Below are 22,296 nucleotides of genomic sequence, written 5' to 3'. Positions count from 1 at the left end.
TCTGCCCACGCGCGCGGGGCGGGGCCGCGCCGCCGGTGCAGCATTGGGGCCCCGCGGAGGGGCGGGGCCATCGGGCGTGGGCGGAGCCTGCAGCTGGCGCCCTCCCCGGCGGCCCAAGTTCCGCAGGGTTTGAATGCAGGCCCCTGCAAGATGGCGGGCAGGCGAGGAGGTGAGGGGCCGGCCAGGGGTGCTCGCTTCCTGGGTCAGCGGGGATGGGGGTGAGGAGCTGCCCCCCACAGCGCACCTCAGGGTCTGTGCGGCCTCCGCCCCCGCACACCCCGAGACCTACGGCAGGGCCCCGGTGGCCGCGGAACCTGCGGGGGGACAGTGTGGGGTGCCCGGGGGGGCGGCAGCGGCGTGCAGTGCCTGGGGGAGGGGCGGGGGGACAGTGTGGGGTGCCCGGGGGGGCGGCAGCGGCGTGCAGTGCCTGGGGGAGGGGCGGGGGGACAGTGTGGGGTGCCCGGGGGGGCGGCAGCGGCGTGCAGTGCCTGGGGGAGGGGCGGGGGTGCAGTGTGGGGTGCCCGGGGGGGCGGGGGTGCAGTGTGAGGTGTCGGGGGGGCAGCGGCGTGCAGTGTCGGGGGAGGGGCGGCGGTACAGTGTGCGGTGCCCGGGGTGGGGGTGCAGTATCGGGGGAGGGGTGGGGGTGCAGTGTGGGGTGCCCGGGGGGCGGGGGTGCAGTGTGAGGTGTCGGGGGGGCGGCGGCGTGCAGTGCCTGGGGGAGGGGCGGGGGTGCAGTATCGGGGGAGGGGCGGAGGTACAGTGTGGGGTGCCCGGGGGGGCGGGGGTGCAGTGTGAGGTGTCGGGGGGGGCGGTGACGTGCAGTGTCGGGGGAGGGACGGGGGTACAGTGTAGGGTGCCCGGGGGGGGCGGCGGTGTGCAGTTTCGGGGAAGGGGCGGGGGTACAATGTGGGGTGCCCGGGGGGGCGGCAGTGCCGGGGGGACAGTGAGGGGTGCCTGGGTGAGGGTACAGTGTGGGGCGTCCGAGGGGGCGGCAGCGGCATGCAGTGCCTGGGGGAGGGGCGGGGGACAGTGTGGGGTGCCTGGGGGAGGGGTGTGGGGATAGTGTAGGGTGCCCGGGGGGCGTCGGTGTACCTTGACGGGGGGAGGGGCGGGAGGACAGAGTGTGGGGCCTGGGGGAGAGAGGGGCACTGTCCGCTGCTAGGGGAAGCAGGGGGTGGCATCACTGTTCCATGCCTGCGGGAGGCTTTTGGCGGGAGAGGTTGCTGCATGAAGTTAGAAATAGCCAAGGCCTCCCCCAGCCTGGGTAACCTCCAGTGTCTCTCCCGCTCCTCTCCTTTCCAGTGGCTATGTGCTAATTGCAGTCCTGGTTGTGACACAAGTGAACAATCCCCTGCTCACGCAGAGGAAGGAATTCAGCTGTTGTCAAATACACCCTGACTCTTACTAAAACACGGGGGGAAACTGTTGCTTTGGGCTCCAGACTTGTGACTTGCTATAAACTTTGGACTATCCCTCTGAACAGAGTTCTGAACTGTTGCAATTTATTGTTCCATAGTCGGCACCCTTACAACTTTACAATAGTTACATTGTAAATTGTAACCCTCCTAAATTTGGCCCAATTGACAAGAAATCGGAGATCTTTCTGGAAGAGGGATTTGCCTCTGTCTCATCCCAATCACCATGGTTGCATAGCAAGTACAAGAGTGTTGATTCCACTTGGCTAACTGCAGATACTTCGCGGTCTTGTAAAAAAAAAAAAGTGAAGGGCTTCTACATAACTGCAGTCAAAAGCATGAGTACCTTCAGGTCAGGGTAATTATTTATTTCTGTTTTGTTTCAAAACTGGTAACTATACTGAGAATCTTTTCCTATGAAGAATTAGTATGTCCTAGGTCAGTGCTACTCAAAGTGGTGGTCCGCAGACCGGCGCCGGTCCGCAAGCCATTGGCTGCTGGTCTGCGCACACATTGGGGGAAAAATTGCCGGTCCCCCACATCAGATAGCTTGAGAAGCACTGTCCTAGATAGTTAGTTTTTTTTTTTTTTTTTTTTTAATCATTGCATGAATACACATAGTATGGAGTGGTGGGTGAAATTCTCTGGCCTATGTTGTGCAGGAGGTCAGACTAGAGGATCATAATGGTCCCTTCTGACCTAAATATCTATGAATCATATGCAGAGCTGAGGTTCAGGCAGAGAACTATTACAGGCTTACTTTATACTTAACTGGAGTAGCATTGGTTCTGTCTGCCTGCGTGCTACATTTGTAGTTCTACAAATATATTGTGGATAATTCTTACAAATTACAATCTGGGGGCTCGGGAGCAAACTAAAAATCAAGTGCTTAATTTTTTTCAACTAAGCTGAGACATTTAAATTAGTAAAGAATCCTATTTTCTTATTGTAGCTTGGTATGTGCCTTGTCTAGCTTCACTTGAGACCATCCAGGAATTATGTAGGAAGGAAAATCTCACATGTAAATCCCTTGGAATCACCAACAGGAATCTAAAGAGTTATGAGGTGGAATATTTATGTGACTACAAGGTAGAAGAGGTAAGATAAATGTCTAGTCTTACAGAACAATTTGATCAATATTTCAGTTTGAAAGTGAGAGGCAGTAGTTTTCCTTAAGGTTTAAAGTGTGAGGCTAGCTGAGGGCTCTTGTTATGCTGCTGTTGACATTGAACAAAATATTTCAGAATGTTGAAGCCTACATAAAGTGTTCTTTAGCTCTGATTCTGTAAGGAAGGAAGGTTCTGCTGAAATAATGGAAATGTTAATAACAGAGCACAAAATGTCTGACCTTGTATATCAGTGCTAAAGCAAATCTTACTGTGCTTAGACAACAGCACAGTATGTATTATTATGCTTCTCTTCTCCCTTGTTAGTACTGCAGTCTGTTCCTTGAACAGTTAAGGCCACATGCTACAACTGGGTCCATTGCCAGATCCCAGTTAGGCACCATGTGTGTGCAGAAACCTACCAGTGTGTGTCTGGTTTAAGGATTTGGCCTTATTGCTCTATTCCCTTTGAAAACAAACCTCCCTTTGAAATAATTACATTTTACAATACATCTTCTTCTTCTTAGTAGTAAATATAGTATTAAGAATTGTTTTTACTGTATTATTCCTCTAGGATGGCTTGTGTAACTATTACAAATAGTACTGTTAGAGGTTTTTTGGTAAGTTTAGATTTTTTTTTTTTTTGTTCTGTGTAGGGTGTTACTTTATTCTCTTTCCTTATAAAAGTTAGTATATATGACCTTAACTGTGGCTGTGCTAACAAACTAACCCATGCTGGTATAATTTTATTGTTTTGGGTTATTCTATCCAGCTGTATGGTTATCCATGTCCTTACAAGTGGTGCACAAAGTACATACCCAGTTACCTTGCATTTGAAATGCTTGATCCTCTACTGTTAGGACCAGATGGCTGTGAATTTAACTATGTGGTGTTATGCCTCAATCATAAGGAGGGTGTTACGGATGTTAGTTTGACTGCTCCTCAGTTTATGCATTTTTGCCACCTCCTTAATGATAATCACTCCTCTGTTTAATTTTATTTACTATGGATGTGATACCAAAGCAGTTGTATCATTGAACAACCGCACTTTATTTTCAAGATATTTTTGATTAACTGTTGGAAATGCTATGGCTAAATCTGTATCTATTTCTCTATTTCAAGGGCACAGAGTACTTCCTTGTGAAATGGAAAGGATGGCCAGAATCCTCAAATACCTGGGTAGCTTTGAAAAATCTTAAATGCCCATTGCTCCTTCAGTACTTCCATAGCGACAAGAATGAATATTTATCTCGGCTAAAGCGAGGCAAAGCGGTAATATTGAAAAACCATATGAAAGCTTTGAACCCTGTAGTAGCACAGTACATAGTAAAGAAGGCTAAACAAAGAATAGCTCTACAGAGATGGAAGGAAGAACTCAACCGGAAAAAGAACCATAAAGGAATGATTCTTGTAGAAAACACTGTGGATCTTGAGGGCCCTCCTTTAGACTTTTACTACATTAATGAATATAAACCTGCTCCAGGAATAAATGTAATGAATGGAATCACAACCGGCTGTGAATGCTCTGATTGCCCTGCTGAGAAGTGTTGTCCAGAAGAGGCTGGATTTTTCTTGGCTTACAATAAACAAAAGCAGTTAAAAATCCAACCAGGCTTGCCTATCTATGAATGCAACTCATATTGTAGATGTGGTCCTGAATGCCCTAACAGGATAGTACAGAAAGGCACACCGTATTCTCTTTGCATCTTCAGAACTAACAATGGACGTGGCTGGGGAGTAAAAACCCTCCAGAAAATTAAAACAAAGAGATTTGTGATGGAGTATGTTGGAGAGGTATGTATTTATCTCAGAGATAAATTTTATAAGTATATAATAAAAGATTTGTGTTCTCCTAACACTTTTAAAAAATATTCTTTCCTTTTTCAACACTTTTGGATTCTGTTACAAAACAGATAAATATGCCTTTGCTGTTAATGAAGTACATTGAAGACCTCTCATTTGAAAGTCAAATTACCTTTATATTGTATGACCCAGGGTGTTTTCTGCACCAAAGCAATGCAAAGGGGCTGAAGTGCAAAAAAGATCCTTGGCATTGATTTGTTATATCTTAACTTTTAGAACCAAGTCTTGTCTCTTCTTTCACAATTTTTTTTTCTTTTTAAACCAGACCCTTCTTTACCTCTTGTCAATCAAATTCCTTGTCAGTATCCTGATCATCTTCTCATCTTGACTACTATGTCGTTCTCTTAGTACTGATCTCATCCCAGGCCAAATTACTGCAAAAATTATTTTTATCACTTGTCATGCTGATCACGTCAGCCCTTGTATTTCACCATGTGTAAACTTGGAAAATAGGTTGTGCTTTAAAATGTATTGGTCAATACCAGTTAACACGTTGTTAAAATGACTTGCCCTGTCTACATTAGGTGCAAAGTCCTGTTTAAAATAGTTAGTTAAAATGTGTTAGATAACATGTCTTAAAATAGTGAATTTTCCTAGTCTAGACATGGCCCTTGAGTCACACAGTGCGACCATGAACCAGTGAAGTATCAGGTTAAACTTGTCCTTCCTTTCAGGGCTCTATATGATCCAGTTTCTGCTTACATCTCTCCCCAACAATCTGTGATACACCACTGATGCCAGCATCAGTATTGTATTTGTCCCCTTGCACAGCTATTTCTTTCTTTCTTCTGTGTGCTACTTCTATGCTTACCCTCCCCAAGCTATCCAATTCACATTCAGGTCCTTCCTAAAAACTCACTTAGAATGTACAGGAGATCAGTTTCTCAAAATAGAATTAATCCTGTGTGATGTTATAAGGATACTTTTTTTGGAGGGTGGGGGAGAGAGAGAGGCAGGACTTCAAGTGAAGGTGGTAATTAGTTGTTTGTTTGTCCTTCCCTTGCGGCTGCCCCCCCCCCCCCCCCCGCGCAGCTGTATGTGATTATACTTTGTTACTCAGAAGGTATAACTGAGCGGTAAGCACCCAAATCTTCAAGGGATTGTTAAAATGTTCACTGTTTTTCTTTGCTGGTAGAGTTAGCACAACAAAATCTTTTTCTGGTAATAACAAAAGTAAAGTATATATTTAAAGTAGAAGACTGGGGATAAAATTGCATAGTCTGCAGCCTGAAGCAGGAGCCCTCTTTCAGACAGCTTCTGCATATCTCCATTCTGCTAATGTGTGCTGGCCATCTCTGACTAATGATAAGCTATACCAGTAGATGTGCAGTTTTGCTTGTATAATTGTGTCTACACTAGGGGCTTCTGCCAGCACCGCAGTCAGTCAGGGATCACAACTCTTCACACCTTTGACCAACATAATTGTGCTGGCAAAAGTCTGTAGTGTAGATATAGCTATAAGCCCAGTACTGTAAAGCGATCCATTTGCAAAAAAGTCACATTGAAATCTGTGGTACTTTATCTGGGCATTAGGGTCTGCATAGGTAAATTATATTACAGAATTAGTACCATACGTAGTAACTCAGCAGGGAGTGGGGAGAAGTTTTGAGAGTAGCTAAAGTTACAAGTATAACCTGATATATTGATTCTCTCATACACTGAGGGAACTGGGGGGAACATGACTGGTTCCACCTTCCCTGAACCTTTTTGTGGTTCTGCTTGAAGTGAAATATTTTGTACAGGTGGAAAAGTAATATGGAGGTTTAAGTAGTAAATATAAACTCTTTAGGAGAAATGACAAGGCCCTGTGGATAGGGTAGATTGTAATTATCTAATGACCACATCCTCCTTTAGGGAGTCAGTGATTTAAAGTTCTCTAAAATGTAGTTATAAAGATTACTTATAGAGGAGTTCAGAAAAGTTGGGGGGCAAAGATAAATTATTTTATAGCAGGTCTTTTTATATTCAAGTTTTTATTCTACATTGTATAGAAAGCAATGGGAACATCACTTATCTGTAAATACATATCCAGGGAAACTGTCCAATATTATATTGCCTGAAGAGAAAATACCATCACTATCTATAAATGCTACTAATTTTTTTCCCCCACTGTTACTACACCTTCTTCTTAACTATTTGAAATGGGCCATCCTGATTATCACTACAAAAGGGTTTTTTTTTCTCCTGCTGATAATAGCCCACCTTAATTAATTGGTCTCCTTACAGTTGTATGGCAACACCCATTTTTCATGTTCTGTGTGTGTATATATCTATGTATATCTTCCTACTGTATTTTCCACTGCATGCATCCGATGAAGCAAGTTTTAGCTCACGAAAGCTTATGCCCAAATAAATTCGTTAGTCTTTAAAGTGCCACAAGTACTCCTCGGTTTTCTTCTGTAGAAACAATCAGTAATTAGTCAATTTAAATAGCTATGTTCAAGTGTTCCTTATTCCTTACAGATACACAGCAACCTTCTTACTTCCTTTTAAAGACAAGTCTCCCTACTTCTGTTCAAGAAAATGTAAAAGTTTTTTCTAACTTTTGGGGTTTTGTTTCAGTTCAGTAACAGTTAATAATATGATGCAGGTTTCTTTTTTTAGGTGATCACAAGTGAAGAAGCAGAGAGACGAGGTCAACTGTATGACAACCAAGGAAATACATACTTGTTTGACCTGGACTATGACTCGGATGAATATACGGTGGATGCAGCTCAATATGGAAATGTGTCCCATTTTGTGAATCACAGTGTAAGGGCTTTTTTTGTATTCGAGAACTGTCCGGGTTGCACCAAGAATGCCTTCTCTTTTTGTAAATATCTTGATATCAAACACACAACTTTCATGGAATGACTTTTTTCATACCAACCTCTTTTTCCCCTTCCAAAGAAAATGACTTGAGAGTGGATTAATGCTGTTACAGCAGCACAGTCATGTGAACTTGAAATCTTTGAGGAAAAATTGAAGTCACTTTGTCTCATGTTTTTAAAAGTCTAAATTAAAATTTTAATGAAACAATGAATGTGAGGGGATCCTAAAATGGACAGAAGTACCATCCGATGAAGTGAGCTGTAGCTCACGAAAGCTTATGCTCAAATAAATTGGTTAGTGTCTAAAGTGCCACAAGTACTCCTTTTCTTTTTGTGGATACAGACTAACACGACTGCTACTCCGAAACCTGTCAAAACGGACAGAGTGCATGAAAATGAAAGGGGCCTCAAATATTCCCACTAACCTCACAATCCTAACTTTTATTAATGCTTTTTTCTTGGATGCTGCAAGAAAGGCATCTTTCTAGACATACAACATAACCGAATGATCAGTTAAATAGGATGGAAGAAATACTGATACATATCTTATTTGGAGCGAAATTAAATATGAAAGAATATAAAGTAGCTTAGATTTAAGACAATGTTTGAAACAACAATTATTCTTTAGTTTTCACAAACATTGGGAGTGCAAGGTTGGTTTTTATTAACAGGATCACTCCACAAGACAGCACGTTAAATAGCAATTTTATTTTACCTGTTGAAGTAAAACTAAAAAGAGAGTTTTCACTGTTCCTTATTCTTTCAGGCTCAGAATTACCTAAGAGGAAGGTATCAGCAGTTTCTGAATTAGGGATTTTCATTAAAATGTAAAATAACATGATCAGTGGTCCTGATCCTGAAATATGATCTATGTGGATGGATCTCTGAGCTCAAGCAGGGACCCACTGACCTCATTGGAACTCAGCCTAGGGATAAGGGTTTGCCTAAGTAGATCAGATAGCAGAGTTGGGATCATAATCTGTATTTCCAGCATATTCAGTACCTGTTTCCAGACACCCAAAACAAATTTTTCTCTTCAGATAATTGAATACCAACAGTATAGGAAATAACTGCATAATTTAGCCCCTGGCTGTTGATTAAAATTATATGAACTATTAACGTCTGAAATGCCGGAAGAGGAAGAGAGTGTTTGAATGTATTTTTGTTGTAAGTAATGGAGAGAAGGAATTTTCCTGCCTTTTCCATAGCATATCTCTCCCCTGCAGTTTTCCTCCTTTCCTCAGCACCATTTGTAAACTTGCTGGGGAAATTGAAATCCCACCTTTTCATCCTTTAGTAATTCTTGTTTAAGTCTGAACTTACTTTAGATTGCCTTTTATGAAATTGTTTTGATTCACCCACTCCACTCTACTCAGTTGCAATCACTTTCAAGCTTTAACTTCTTTTTACTAGGTTGTTATAGTTTTAGTGTGCTATACCTGAAGAAGAGCTCTGTGTAGCTCAAAAGCTTGTCTCTTCACAAACAGAAGTTGGTTCAATAAAAGATATTATCTCACTCACCTTCTCTGTGTACTATACCCGCACAGCCATGGTGTCAATACTGTTGCTTAACAGGGTCCTGCTTTCATTTAATAGTGATGTTTCAACAGATGTAATTCTGTTGACTTACAATGGCAAAAATCACAAGTAACTCCACTGAACCTGAGAGGAGACTCAGCCCCTGAATTGTTATAGTGTCACTTTCTTCTCGCTAGTAGCGCACAATATGTTTTAATTGCCATTCCCTACACTGTGTCTACCAGTTCTATTTTGTTAGCAAATGTACACCTGAATTACAAAACTATAACTTTGCTTTGCAGTGTGATCCAAATCTTCAGGTCTTCAATGTTTTCATTGATAACCTTGATCTACGTCTTCCTCGGATAGCGCTGTTTTCTACGAGAACCATCAAGGCTGGAGAAGAGCTCACCTTTGATTATCAGATGAAAGGTATGTACAGTGTAAATCTCTGTGTGCAGGATAGATGGTACTAGCTGGTTTTGTTGCAGCCTGATCAATTTTCTGCATGGGTTTGCTGAAATCAAAGTGTTTAACTTCCTCTTTTTGGACACACCACTCTCTTCTCTGTTTTTACCCACTTTGTTCTGCCAACACCTCCTTCCAGCTCCTACTTAATCCAGTCAATAATCTGTGCAGGGCAGGTTTAAAGAATGATGCACGGCACCCCTATGCACATGAAAGTATATTAAATGAAAATTAGAGCCCTGCATGGGACTATTTTTAATCCAAACAAAAAAAGATTGGTTTACGTATTGAGAGCTGGGTGGCTGGAGAGTGCTGGCTGGGAGCCCAGGTCCGAAGGCAGAGCTGTCTCCAGCAGCAGTGCAGAAGTAAGGATGGCATAGTGTGATATTGCCACCCTTGCTTCTGTGCTGTGGCCTTCAGAGCTGGGCCCTCGGCCAGCGGCCACCACTCTCCTACCACCCAGCTCTGAAGGCAGCAGCGCAGAAGTAAGGGTTGCAGGGTATGGTATTTCCACTCTTACTTCTATGCTGCTGCTGGTGGGATGCTGCCTCAGAACTGGGCACCTGGCCAGCAGCTGCTGCTCTCTGGCCACCCAGCTCTGAAGGCAGCACAGAAGAATAGCAATACTGCGACCCCTCTCCTACAGTAAATTTGCAACTCCTCCTCCCCCACTACCTTCTTCTGGTCAGGACAACCAGTTTGAAAAACGCTGGTCTTCCCCGTGAAATCTGGTCTTTTGTGTACTTTTACCCTGTACTATACAGATTTCACAGGGTGAGACCAGGTTTCACAGTCCGTGATGTGTTTTTCACGGCCATGAATTTGGTAGGGCCCTAGTTATGCATTTGGTATGCTGAGACCATTGCCTATTGCCCTGACCAATATTCTCTCATTACTTCCTTTTGCTTCCTTATCTGTCTGTCTAGATCCACTTGTTGTTGTCTTTTTGTACTTCAGATTTCAAGCTCTTTGAGCAGGGACCACCACCTTAGTCTGTGTTTATACAGCATCTAGCATATACAGCATCATCCATGATGAGCTCGGAGCCAATCCACAATAATCTGTACAATAAGATTCCAGGATTGTTACTTTGAAGCCTAAAGTGTCTGTGGAGTCAGTGTGAAGCAGTGAAAACATATACAAGCATGATTGAGAACTCTTTATTTAGAACGTCACCAGGTTCAATCATCAGTAGGATTCATGGTCTGTTACTGTTCAACCTTTAAATTCTCAGCCATTTAGACTTCATGAATTTCACCCATGCAACAGCATGAGCTTTCAGCTACTAGTAAATAATAATTTTAGGTAACAATTCTTCAAAGATTTATACTAATGCTTAACTTTGCGTGCACACAAGTAGTCCCATATAATTTAGTGGAACTTACTCACATGTGTGAAGCTAGATACATGCACAGGTCTTTTGAATTGGGGTCTTAAATTGTAAGCTTTTTGGGGCAGAGACTACCTTTTTTTCTTGCACAATAGCAATGCCTAATAAATAATATCCTTTTCCAACCACCATCAATTCTGTTTCTGTATATTCTTATGTGTTTAGGTTCTCTCGATGTGACTTCAGACTCTGATGCTGTCAGCCCAACGAGAAAGAGGATCAGAACTGTGTGCAAGTGTGGAGCTGTGTGTTGCAGAGGGTATCTCAACTGAATTCTCAATAGCCAAAGTTGCAAATAAATTATTTCATTTTGTGTCTTTTTTTTTTAAATGTATTTTAAGAAGACTGCTGTTCTAGTTCACTTATACTTACAAATTGGAGTATTTTTACATATGAGTGAATCAATATAATGAAAACAAAGCATTAAATTTGTATTTGAAAATGTCATTAGCCAAAGAAAGAGATATTACAACTGCTCTTAAGTATGAAAACTGGCTATGTGGATTAAAAACTAGATCTCCTTGGAATTATTTGCACACTGTGGTTTAAGAGCTGATGGAGGTGCATGTTAATGTGAAGTCAAAGTTGAATATTCAAGTGTGTGTATGACTCCAATCCTGTGAAGAGCTGATTTCAATATGAGGTTGTTCCACATCTTGTGCTTTATGAAATGGAAATCTAATACCATTGATGTACTAGAAATCATAGTTGACTTATCATTTTTCTTAAAAGGTTTCAAGAAGTAGCAGTAAGATTTGGGGCCCTGATCCTCCATTGGGATCTACTACCATTAAATTCTGCATAGGTATGAAAGTTCATAGAGTACACTTAAGAAATAGTTTGTTTGGCTTTTGTTTTTTTGAAGTGTCCATGGAATTTCACACAAGCACACTGATCAATGTTAGCAGATGCTGGACACAAGATTAGGTAGTCATCATTGGTGAAATTATTGGTGAAAGTTTGGAAAGCGATAGACAGGAATTGAGTAAATAAAATTAGCCAATATTTCTTTCATGAACCTAGTGCATTGATATCCAGTTATATGGCATAGACATAAAAGTATCCCAGCAATGTAATTGTATCAACAGCTGTCTTATATTATGTTACAAACTTTTACATATTACGAATTTTTTCTACCTCGTGGTAGACTTTAAACACATTATGCCTGGTTTTTTTCCTGTTGTAATAACATAACTTCAGTGAAGTTACAGAAAGGGTGAATTTGCCCATTTACTGTAGACAGTAGTAGGACATTCTTTGAATCTTGAATGTAAAAGGCTGAAAAACTTACTGTTATTCAGCTTATTGAATATTTGTTTTTTCTGTTTAATCTTCAAAAATATCAGATGTTTATTGAAAATGTGATGATGAATGCTAAATTGTTCTTGACTTCAGAGAAGCACCCAACAGCAATTAAGTTAGTTGTAGACCATGGCTGGAACCACAAAGTAATTGTACTCCAGGGACAAAAGTTCAAGTCTTATTTTTCTCATTGATTGATTGATTGTAAACATTGCATATTTCTTGGAAGCGATGTACAGAACCTTTAAGGAATCAGGCATAACTGTTTCTCATCAAATAGACATTTGATGTATATCATGAAGACAGCTACTTACTGTTATAAGGTACAGTGCTGTTGGCTCAGGTGGTTGAGGTCAAGTGTTCAGCCTATGATTATCTAGTTGGTTTGTTAAAAATATGCCTTAAATTTCATGTTTGTTATTAGCACTGCACCAAGAGTCTTTGAAGGACAATATGAGCATTTGTTAATTTTAAAAGCACAAATGTACTTGAACTGCAGAACTGGCTCTCTGTAGGATAGTGAAATTTTGTACACCAAGGCTTATCCAATTTGTGATTGGGCATACACATTTGGGACTATTAGCAATGTACAAAGCTATGTATCTGCTTGTAAACTGAAGTTTATAATTTTGAAGTAGATGATTTATATTGTTCAATGAATGGCATACTAATTGCTTAGGTTTAAACACATCTAACATTGCTATGCTACCTGGAGTCCATACTTGAATGAAACTGCTGCATCTAGTTATTTTTAAAGGTATTATTGTTAGTAGATAGAATTAGTCATATGTCTCCCCCATAAGTATTTTATAAATCTTAAGGGAATCTTAAATGCCCTTTTTTAAAAAAAAAAAAAAAAAAAGTTTGAGCCAACTTCATTCCTTTTTACATACTGCCCCAATAAATGGGGTTGTGTGTACCCATGTAATCCTTCATTTCATTTCCTTACCCCTGTCCACGCTACAAGACACATGAAAGGCCTCAGACACCTTGGTTGGCTGCTCCGCTCCTTCCTCTTTGGCCCTGCTCATGGGTATCCTTAACCAAACTACAGGGATAGGCAATTACAGATATCTACATTTTAAGTAGATAAAGGTCTTACAGCTGTCAAAATCTGAATTTAGGTCCTGTTTTTTTACAAGTCAGTGTGTATAGCACCAGGTGCTCTTCTCTAGGGGCTGTGTGTTACCTCTCCTGAATTCAAATCTTGGGAAGTAACAGGAAATTATTAGATATAAAGTCTACTGCTGTATCCTGTTACTTATTTAGGACCTCAACGCTGGTTTTGTGTTTACCAATTTACAGTGCATTTCAATTTGCCTTCTGTTAATTGGACATTAAGTTGTTTTTTTTAAAGTGACATTGAAAAAGCTGTTTTCAGTTTCTTAGCAAGCCCAGACCAACCTTGCTTTGGCCTTTGCTTTTTTGTGGGCATTACCATGGTTACCACTGCAGCTGTGTGAATAGCACTTGGGTACTGGTAACCTATTAACTGGCTTCTGGCTGGTTTTGAGGTAGCAAAACTAAAAATGCTGCAGCATCCTCACCAAGCAAAAGCTACTGTGTATTTAAGTTCTCAGTTATACCAGCTCTGTTTGGTTATTTCCATTATGGGTTGGGGCTGTGTATTTGTTTATAACCTCAGGAACATTACTTTTGCATAAAATGTGACATCTTTCTTTGTAATAGCAGTTAGTTTCCTAGAGTTCTTTTGGTAAAATAAATTAAATTTAGTTTTTTCTTTTGTTGGCAGTGTATAATAACTACCATCCCTTCTGTAGGTCTTAAATTTTGTTCATGTACTCTCATACAGCATTAGCTAGCAGCTCAGAAAAAGTCCTGATGAATTACTTTTGCATGTCTGAGTGACCTCATTTTACCAGCATTTCTGTGAATGTATTCATAGCCCTATAGTGTGATAGAATAGTAAATTCACTCTCTTCCCTCTCCAGCCCCTTGTCAGTTGCCTCTAATTAAATAAGTAATAACCCTTCTGTAAGTTTAGAGAATGTAGTAGTCTTAGGGAGCTGATCATCTATAATAGCCTAACTACTTTGTCTGAAGTTGTGGGTTACTAGTGTACAGCATCAAAGTCCAGCTCTGGTGGGGGGTGTTTGCTAGTTACAGATTTATTTGAGCTCCCTCTCTTGAAAGGGACACCAGACTGGTATGAGAGGATCTAAATGCTGAATCCATAAGGTGCGTTAAGTCTCCAGAGTCTGAATGGAGTCCAGGCCCTGTACCTGGATTGAGGTCTCTGGCATGCTGAGAACATACATAATCATCAGTCTAGCACCACCCAGAAGAGATGAGACCCCCCGTCCCAGAACAACCCAGCTGGGTGAAGACTCTGAGTTTACAATTTACCTCTTCAGGGACACAACAGGTGTAACAGCACAGAAATGTGCACAGGATTCTAAAACACCCTTGCTCTTTACTTAAAAGCATGAGAAACAGGTCAGAAAAATAAAGGGTTTATTTCCCTTCCTTACCCCTGTAACATTCTTTGGGGCTCATAGGGTAACCAGAATTCTTCTACAGCAAGATGGGTCAGTCTCTTTCTCCAGGGCTGCATACTTTGAGCTCAATTGATCCCATAGCTAAACTAGGGCCCCCCTAAAAATTATGCTTATCTTCTCCTGTCCACAACTTCATATCCCAAGAGTGCTTTTTACTCTCCAGCTGTCCCTCACTTGCTCAAACTGCTTTCCTAACACGTGTCCACTGAGGCATTTGAAAATACAGCATTTTGCAACAGCTTTAGAATGACACCCCACACACACAGAGTGAGTCCCTCACAGCCAACAGGTATAAGATTTAAGAGGGACTACCTCTGATTGAACTCTTATAGTGAAACCTTGTTTACAAGCCTACCTTCCCTGAAGCTCAGTGCTATTTGGTTTATCTGAGAGCAGCACCGAGTAGGGAACTAGAATTTTAGCAAGGCTTTCAAACATTTGCCTGCCCTGAGCCTTTCCAACAGCTTATTGTGTACAGCAGAAGGGACATGGCACCCTAGAATAGATAAGTTTGCAGGTGCTCCTAAATTAGGCTTAGTCAACTTTTCTGAAATTTTAAATTTTTTTTCAGTGAGTTGTAAGTTATTTCTTAGGCACAAGAACATGGTTTTTATCTGTTTCCCCATCTGTGGATTAGTCAGTCCTACTTCATATTCAAAGTTGTCTGTTGCTCCCCTCTAGGCTATGGCCAAGGCCTGTGGCACACAGTCTCATGGATTCCATTTCTCTCCTCACTCAAAACATGAACACCTCATAGATTCCAAAGCCTGAATGACTCCTGTCCCTTTCAGAACAACTTTGCTTCAGCTAACACACATTTAAAAAAAAAAAAAAAAAGGCCAAAACTTCTCTATGTGAAAGTCTAAAACCAATATTCATAGATATTTAGGTCAGAAGGGACCATTATGATCATCTAGTCTGACCTCCTGCACAATGCAGGCCACAGCATTTCACCCACCACTCCTGCAAAAAACCTCACACCTATATCTGTGCTATTGAAGTCCTCAAATAGTAGTTTAAAGACTTCAAGGAGCAGAGAATGCTCCAGCAAGTGCCCCATGCTACAGAGGAAGGCGAAAAACCTCCAGGGCCTCTTCCAATCTGCCCTGGAGGAAAATTCCCTCCCGACCCCAAATATGGCAATCAGCTAAACCCTGAGCCTATGGGCAAGATTCATCAGCCAGATACTACAGAAAATTCTTTCCTGCGTAACTCAGATCCCACCCCATCTAATATCCCATCACAGGCTATTGGGTCTATTTACCATGAATATTTAATTACCAAAACCATGTTATCCCATCAGACTATCTCCTCCATAAACTTATTGAGTTTAATCTTAAAGCCAGATAGATCTTTTGCCCCCACTGCTTCCCTTGGAAGGCTATTCCAAAACTTCACTCCTCTGATGGTTAGAAACCTTTGTCTAATTTCTAGTCTAAAATTTCCTGATGGCCAGTTTATATCCATTTGTTCTTGTGTCCACATTGGTACTGAGCTTAAATAATTTCTCTCCCTCTCCGGTATTTATCCCTCTGATATATTTATAGAGAGCAATCATATCTCCCCTCAACCTTCTTTTAGTTAGGCTAAACAAGCCAAGCTCCTTAAGTCTCCTTTCATAAGACAAGTTTTCCATTCCTTGGATCATCCTAGTAGCCTTCTCTGTACCTGTTCCAGTTTGAATTCATCCTTCTTAAACATGGGAGACCAGAACTGCACACAGTATTCCAGGTGAGGTCTCACCAGTGCCTTGTATAACGGTACTAAAACCTCCTTATCCCTACTGGAAATACCTCTCCTGATGCATCGCAAGACTGCATTAGCTTTTTTCACAGCCATATCACATTGGCGGCTCATAGTCATCCTATGATCAACCAATACTCCAAGGTCCTTTTCCTCCTCCATTACTTAGAATCATAGAATATCAGGGTTGGAAGGGACCTCAGGAGGTCATCTAGTCCAACCCCCTGCTCAAAAGCAGGACCCATACCCAATTAAATCATCCCAGCCAGGGCTTTGTCAAGCCTGACCTTAAAAACGTCTAAGGAAGGAGATTCCACCACCTCCCTAGGCAACGCATTCCAGTGTTTCACCACCCTCCTAGTGAAAAAGTTTTTCCTAATATCCAACCTGAACCTCCCCCACTGCAACTTGAGACCATTACTCCTTGTCCTGTCCTCTTCCACCACTGAGAATAGTCTAGAACCATCCTCTCTGGAACTACCTCTCAGGTAGTTGAAAGCAGCTATCAAATCCCCCCTCATTCTTCTTTTCTGCAGACTAAACAATCCCAGTTCCCTCAGCCTCTCCTCATAACTCATGTGTTCCAGACCCCTAATCATTTTTGTTGCCCTTCGCTGGACTCTCTCCAATTTATCCACATCCTTCTTGTAGTGTGGGGCCCAAAACTGGACACAGTACTCCAGATGACGCCTCACCAATGTCGAATAGAGGGGGATGATCACGTCCCTCGATCTGCTCGCTATGCCCCTACTTATACATCCCAAAATGCCATTGGCCTTCTTGGCAACAAGGGCACACTGCTGGCTCATATCCAGCTTCTCATCCACTGTCACCCCTAGGTCCTTTTCCGCAGAACTGCTGCCTAGCCATTCGGTCCCTAGTCTGTAGCTGTGCATTGGGTTCTTCCGTCCTAAGTGCAGGACCCTGCACTTATCCTTATTGAACCTCATCAGATTTCTTTTGGCCCAATCCTCCAATTTGTCTAGGTCCCTCTGTATCCTATCCCTGCCCTCCAGCGTATCTACCACTCCTCCCAGTTTAGTATCATCCGCAAATTTGCTGAGAGTGCAATCCACACCATCCTCCAGATCATTTATGAAGATATTGAACAAAACCGGCCCCAGGACCGACCCCTGGGGCACTCCACTTAACACCGGCTGCCAACTAGACATGGAGCCATTAATCACTACCTGTTGAGCCCGACAATCTAGCCAACTTTCTACCCACCTTATGGTGCATTCATCCAGCCCATACTTCCTTAACTTGCTGACAAGAATACTGTGGGAGACCGTGTCAAAAGCTTTGCTAAAGTCAAGATACAATATATCCACTGCTTTCCCCTCATCCACAGAACCAGTAATCTCATCATATAAGGCGATTAGTCAGGCATGACCTTCCCTTGGTGAATCCATGCTGACTGTTCCTGATCACTTTCCTCTCATGTAAGTGCTTCAGGATTGATTCTTTGAGGACCTGCTCTATGATTTTTCCGGGGACTGAAGTGAGGCTGACTGGCCTGTAGTTCCCAGGATCCTCCTTCTTCCCTTTTTTAAAGATTGGCACTACATTAGCCTTTTTCCAGTCATCCGGGACTTCCCCCGTTCGCCACGAGTTTTCAAAGATAATGGCCAATGGCTCTGTAATCACAGCCGCCAGTTCCTTTAGCACTCGGATACAACTCATCTGGCCCCATGGACTTGTGCATGTCCAGTTTTTCTAAATAGTCCCTAACCACCTCTTTCTCCACAGAGGGCTGGCCATCTATTCCCCATGTTGTGATGCCCAGCACAGCAGTCTGGGAGCTGACCTTGTTCGTGAAGACAGAGGCAAAAAAATCATTGAGTACATTAGCTTTTTCCACATCCTCCGTCACTAGGTTGCCTCCCTCATTCATTAAGGGGCCCACACTTTCCTTGGCTTTCTTCTTGTTGCCAACATACCTGAAGAAACTCTTCTTGTTACTCTTAACATATCTCGCTAGCTGCAGCTCCAGGTGTGATTTGGCCCTCCTAATTTCATTCCTACATGCCCGAGCAATATTTTTATACTCTTCCCTGGTCATATGTCCAACCTTCCACTTCTTGTAAGCTTTTTTATGCTTAAGATCCGCTAGGATTTCACTGTTAAGCCAAGCTGGTCGCCTGCCATATTTACTATTCTTTCGACACATCGGGATGGTTTGTCCCTGTAACCTCAACAGGGATTCCTTGAAATACAGCCAGCTCTCCTGGACTCCTTTCCCCTTCATGTTAGTCCCCCAGGGGATCCTACCCATCTGTTCCCTGAGGGAGTCGAAGTCTGCTTTCCTGAAGTCCAGGGTCCGTATTCTGCTGCTTACCTTTCTTCCCTGTGTCAGGATCCTGAACTCAACCAACTCATGGTCACTGCCTCCCAGATTCCCATCCACTTTTGCTTCCCCCACTAATTCTTCCCGGTTTGTGAGCAGCAGGTCAAGAAAAGCTCCCCCCCTAGTTGGCTCCTCTAGCACTTGCACCAGGAAATTGTCCCCTACGCTTTCCAAAAACTTCCTGGATTGTCTATGCACCGCTGTACTGCTCTCCCAGCAGATATCAGGAAATTTAAAGTCACCCATGAGAACCAAGGCATGCGATCTAGTAGCTTCTGCGAGCTGCCGGAAGAAAGCCTCATCCACCTCATTCCTCTGGTCCAGTGGTCTATAGCAGACTCCCACCACTACATCACTCCTGTTGCTCAAACTTCTAAACTTAATCCAGAGACACTCAGGTTTTTCTGCAGTATCGTACCGGAGCTCTGAGCAGTCATACTGCTCCCTTACATACAGTGCTACTCCCCTACCTTTTCTGCCCTGCCTGTCCTTCCTGAACAGTTTATAACCATCCATGACAGTACTCCAGTCATGTGAGTTATCCCACCAAGCCTCTTATTCCAATCACGTCATAATTCCTTGACATCACCAGGACCACCAGTTCTCCCTGTTTGTTTCCAAGGCTTTGTGCATTCGTATATAAGCACTTGAGATAATCTGCTGATCGCCCCTCATTCTCAGTATGAGGCAGGAGCCCTCCCCTCACAGACATTCCTGCCTGTGCTTCCTCCCGGTATCCCACTTACCTCAGGGCTTTGGTCTCCTTCCCCCGGTGAACCTAGTTTAAAGCCCTCCTCACTAGGTTAGCTAGCCTGCTCGCAAAGATGCTCTTCCCTCTCTTCGTAAGGTGGAGCCCGTCTCTGCCCAGCACTCCTCCTTCATGGAACACCATCCCATGGTCAAAGAATCCAAAGCCTTCTCTCCGACACCACCTGCGTAGCCATTCGTTGACTTCCACTATTCAGCGGTCCCTACCCAGGCCTTTTCCTTCCACAGGGAGGATGGACGAGAACACCACCTGCGCCTCAAACTCCTTTATCCTTCTTCCCAGAGCCACGTAGTCTGCAGTGATCCGCTCAAGGTCATTCTTGGCAGTATCATTGGTGCCCACGTGGAGAAGCAGGAAGGGGTAGCGATCAGAGGGCTTGATGAGTCTCTAATAAGACTTCTAATTGATGCGTCCCTAGCTTATAACTAAAATTCTTGTTATTAATCCCTAAATGCATGACCTTACACTTCTCACTATTAAATTTCATCCTATTACTATTACTCCAGTTTACAAGGTCATCCAGATCCTCCTGTAGGATATCCCTGTCCTTTTGTAAATTGGCAATACCTCCCAGCTTTGTATCATCCGCTAAACACTGAGGATGGAGTGGAGGTCAAGGATAATCTAGGCATGTATCATCTAGGCATCTATAATCTAGGCATGTATTTGTATCATCCGCAAACTTTATTAGCACACTCCCACTTTTTGTGCCAAGGTCAGTAATAAAAAGATTAAATAAGATTGATCCCAAAACCAATCCTTGAGGAACTCCACTGGTAACCTCCCTCCAGCCTGACAGTTCACCTTTCAGTAGGACCCGTTGTAGTCTCCCCTTTAACCAATTCCTTATCCACCTTTCAATTTTCCTATTGATCCCCATCTTATCCAATTTAACTAATAATTCCCCATGTGGCACGGTATCAAATGCCTTACTAAAATCTAGGTAAATTAGATCCACTGCGTTTCCTTTGTCTAAAAAATCTGTTACTTTCTCAAAGAAGGAGATCAGGTTGGTTTGGCACGATCTACCTTTTGTAAAACCATGTTGTATTTTGTCCCATTTACCATTGACTTCAATGTCCTTAACTACCTTCAAAAATTTTTCCAAGACCTTGCATACTACAGAGGTCAAACAGGTCTATAGTTACCCGGATCACTGTTTTTCCCTTTCTTAAAAATAGGAACTATGTTAGCAATTCTCCAATCATGCGGTACAACCTCTGAGTTTACAGATTCATTAAAAATTCTTGCTAATGGGCTTGCAATTTCATGTGCCAATTCCTTTAAGATTCTTGGATGAAGATTATCTGGGCCCCCCAATTTAGTCCCATTAAGCTGTTTGAGTTTCGCTTCTACCTCAAATATGGTAATGTCTACCTCCATATCCTCATTCCCATTTGTCATGCTACCATTATCCCTAAGATCCTCTTTATAAAGACTGAGGCAAAGTATTTGTTTAGATATTGGGCCATGCCTAGATTATCCTTGACCTCCACTCCATCCTCAGTGTTTAGCGGTCCCACTTCTTCTTTCTTTGTCTTCTTATTTATATGACTATAGAACCTTTTACTATTGGTTTTAATTCCCGTTGCAAGGTCCAACTCTACTTGACTTTTAGCCTGTCTCACTTTATCCCTACATGTTCTGACCTCAATAAGGTAGCTTTCCTTGCTGATCCCTCCCTTCTTCCACTCCCTGTATGCTTTCTGCTTTTTCTTAATCACCTCTCTGAGATGCTTGCTCATCCAGCTTGGTCTACAACTCCTGCCTATGAATTTTTTTCCCTTTCTTGGGATGCAGGCTTCCTATAGCTTCTGCAGCTTTGATTTAAAATAATCCCAAGCCTCCTCTACCTTTAGATCTATAAATTCTTCAATCCAATCCACTTCCCTAACTAATTTCCTTAATTTTTGAAAGTCAGCCCTTTTGAAATCAAAAACCCTAGTTGCAGATTTATTTTTGTTAATCCTTCCGTTCAGTTTGAACTGAATTAGCTCATGATCACTTGAGCCAAGACTATCCCCTACAACCATTTCTTCTATGAGGTCCTCTCTACTCACCAAAACCAAATCTAAAATGGCATCCCCACTAGTCGGTTCAGCAACTACTTGCTGAAGGACTCCATCAGCTATTGCACCTAGGAAAATCTGAGCCCTATTATTATTATTTAGTAGAATCAAAAAAGCGCTACAGCAGCTCCCTAGCTGAGAGCAGAGGGTACGTGTTTAGGAGCTAGCGTAATCTGTTTTAAGAGTAAAAAAAAAGTAGGGGTTATTTCAGGTGTTCGTGACATACCCACTTAAGGTCTACAGTGAAGGTCTGTCAGATCTTTGTTATTTAGAGCATTCCCTGAAGAGAGCTCCAGATTACAAAAAACCCACAACCCAACACTTCAGAAGACTGCTAGTGTGTGAGTATTGAAAGACAAGTAGCGTAACACCAGTATATTCAGGCCTGTTAGCTTGACATGAATCCAGGGCAAACTAGAAAAGCTGATTCAGGATTCATTTGCTAAAGAATTAAAAGGACAGGAATACAGTTGCCACCCTTTTATGGAAAACAGATTTTGTCAAACAAACCTAAAAACTGGAGATGGGGCGGAAAAGAGCCACACATTATTTGAAGGCTGGAGAAAATGTGTTACAGGGAGAGAATTAGAGTCCAATCAGTTTAGCTTATCAAAAACAATGAGACGACTATTAAATTTTAAGGTACTGCACAGGGGAAAATACCGGGTACTAAAGAGCTCTTAAATCTACCAGAAAAAGGCATAATAAGAACCAATGGCTGGAAGCCAAAGTCAGATTTAAATTAGACAACTTTTTAAACAGTGTAAAGGTCATTAACCACTGGAAGACTACCAAAGAGAGGATTCTCTGTCTCTTGGAATCTTCAGCTCAGGACTGGATGCCTTTCTGGAAGATATGCTTTAGCCATACACAAATTATTAGGCTCCATACAGAGGTAACTCTGTGAAGTTTACTGACTTGTGACATACAGGAGGTTAAAATAGATGATCTATTAATTGTCCCTTCTAGTCTAACTC

General features: G+C 42.4%; 1 protein-coding gene across 4 annotated transcripts; it reads left to right on the top strand.

Moving 5' to 3' along the window:
- Positions 1-52: 52 nt before the first annotated feature.
- On the top strand, positions 53-13,617 carry SUV39H2 (SUV39H2 histone lysine methyltransferase). Of its 4 annotated transcripts, XM_073328693.2 has the most exons (7): positions 53-169; positions 1,517-1,773; positions 2,462-2,513; positions 3,644-4,315; positions 6,989-7,135; positions 9,015-9,144; positions 10,736-13,617. In XM_073328693.2, the coding sequence occupies exons 1-7, from the start codon at positions 134-136 to the stop codon at positions 10,840-10,842; spliced, it is 1,401 nt and encodes a 466-aa protein (XP_073184794.1). In that variant the 5' UTR covers positions 53-133; the 3' UTR covers positions 10,843-13,617. The 4 variants fall into 4 exon arrangements, with proteins under 4 accessions (XP_073184794.1, XP_073184798.1, XP_073184797.1 ...); XM_073328697.2 differs by lacking the exon at positions 1,517-1,773 and having other exon boundaries at positions 54-218; positions 2,368-2,513; XM_073328694.2 differs by lacking the exon at positions 1,517-1,773 and having other exon boundaries at positions 74-169; positions 2,368-2,513.
- Positions 13,618-22,296: the final 8,679 nt, after the last annotated feature.

This window comes from Lepidochelys kempii, chromosome 1 (genome assembly GCF_965140285.1).
Source record: "Lepidochelys kempii isolate rLepKem1 chromosome 1, rLepKem1.hap1, whole genome shotgun sequence".
Lineage (NCBI taxonomy): Eukaryota > Metazoa > Chordata > Testudines > Cheloniidae > Lepidochelys > Lepidochelys kempii.
Note: the sequence above shows the minus strand (reverse complement) of the source record. Positions and strands in the feature narration are given on the sequence as shown.

Bases quoted from the DNA above. Each gene is read 5' to 3' on its own strand.
- SUV39H2 (XM_073328693.2), top strand. From the start codon at position 134: ATGCAGGCCCCTGCAAGATGGCGGGCAGGCGAGGAG. The intron at 4,316-6,988 runs GTATGTATTTAT...TTCTTTTTTTAG, and splicing joins TGATGGAGTATGTTGGAGAG to GTGATCACAAGTGAAGAAGC. The intron at 7,136-9,014 runs GTAAGGGCTTTT...TTTGCTTTGCAG, and splicing joins CCCATTTTGTGAATCACAGT to TGTGATCCAAATCTTCAGGT.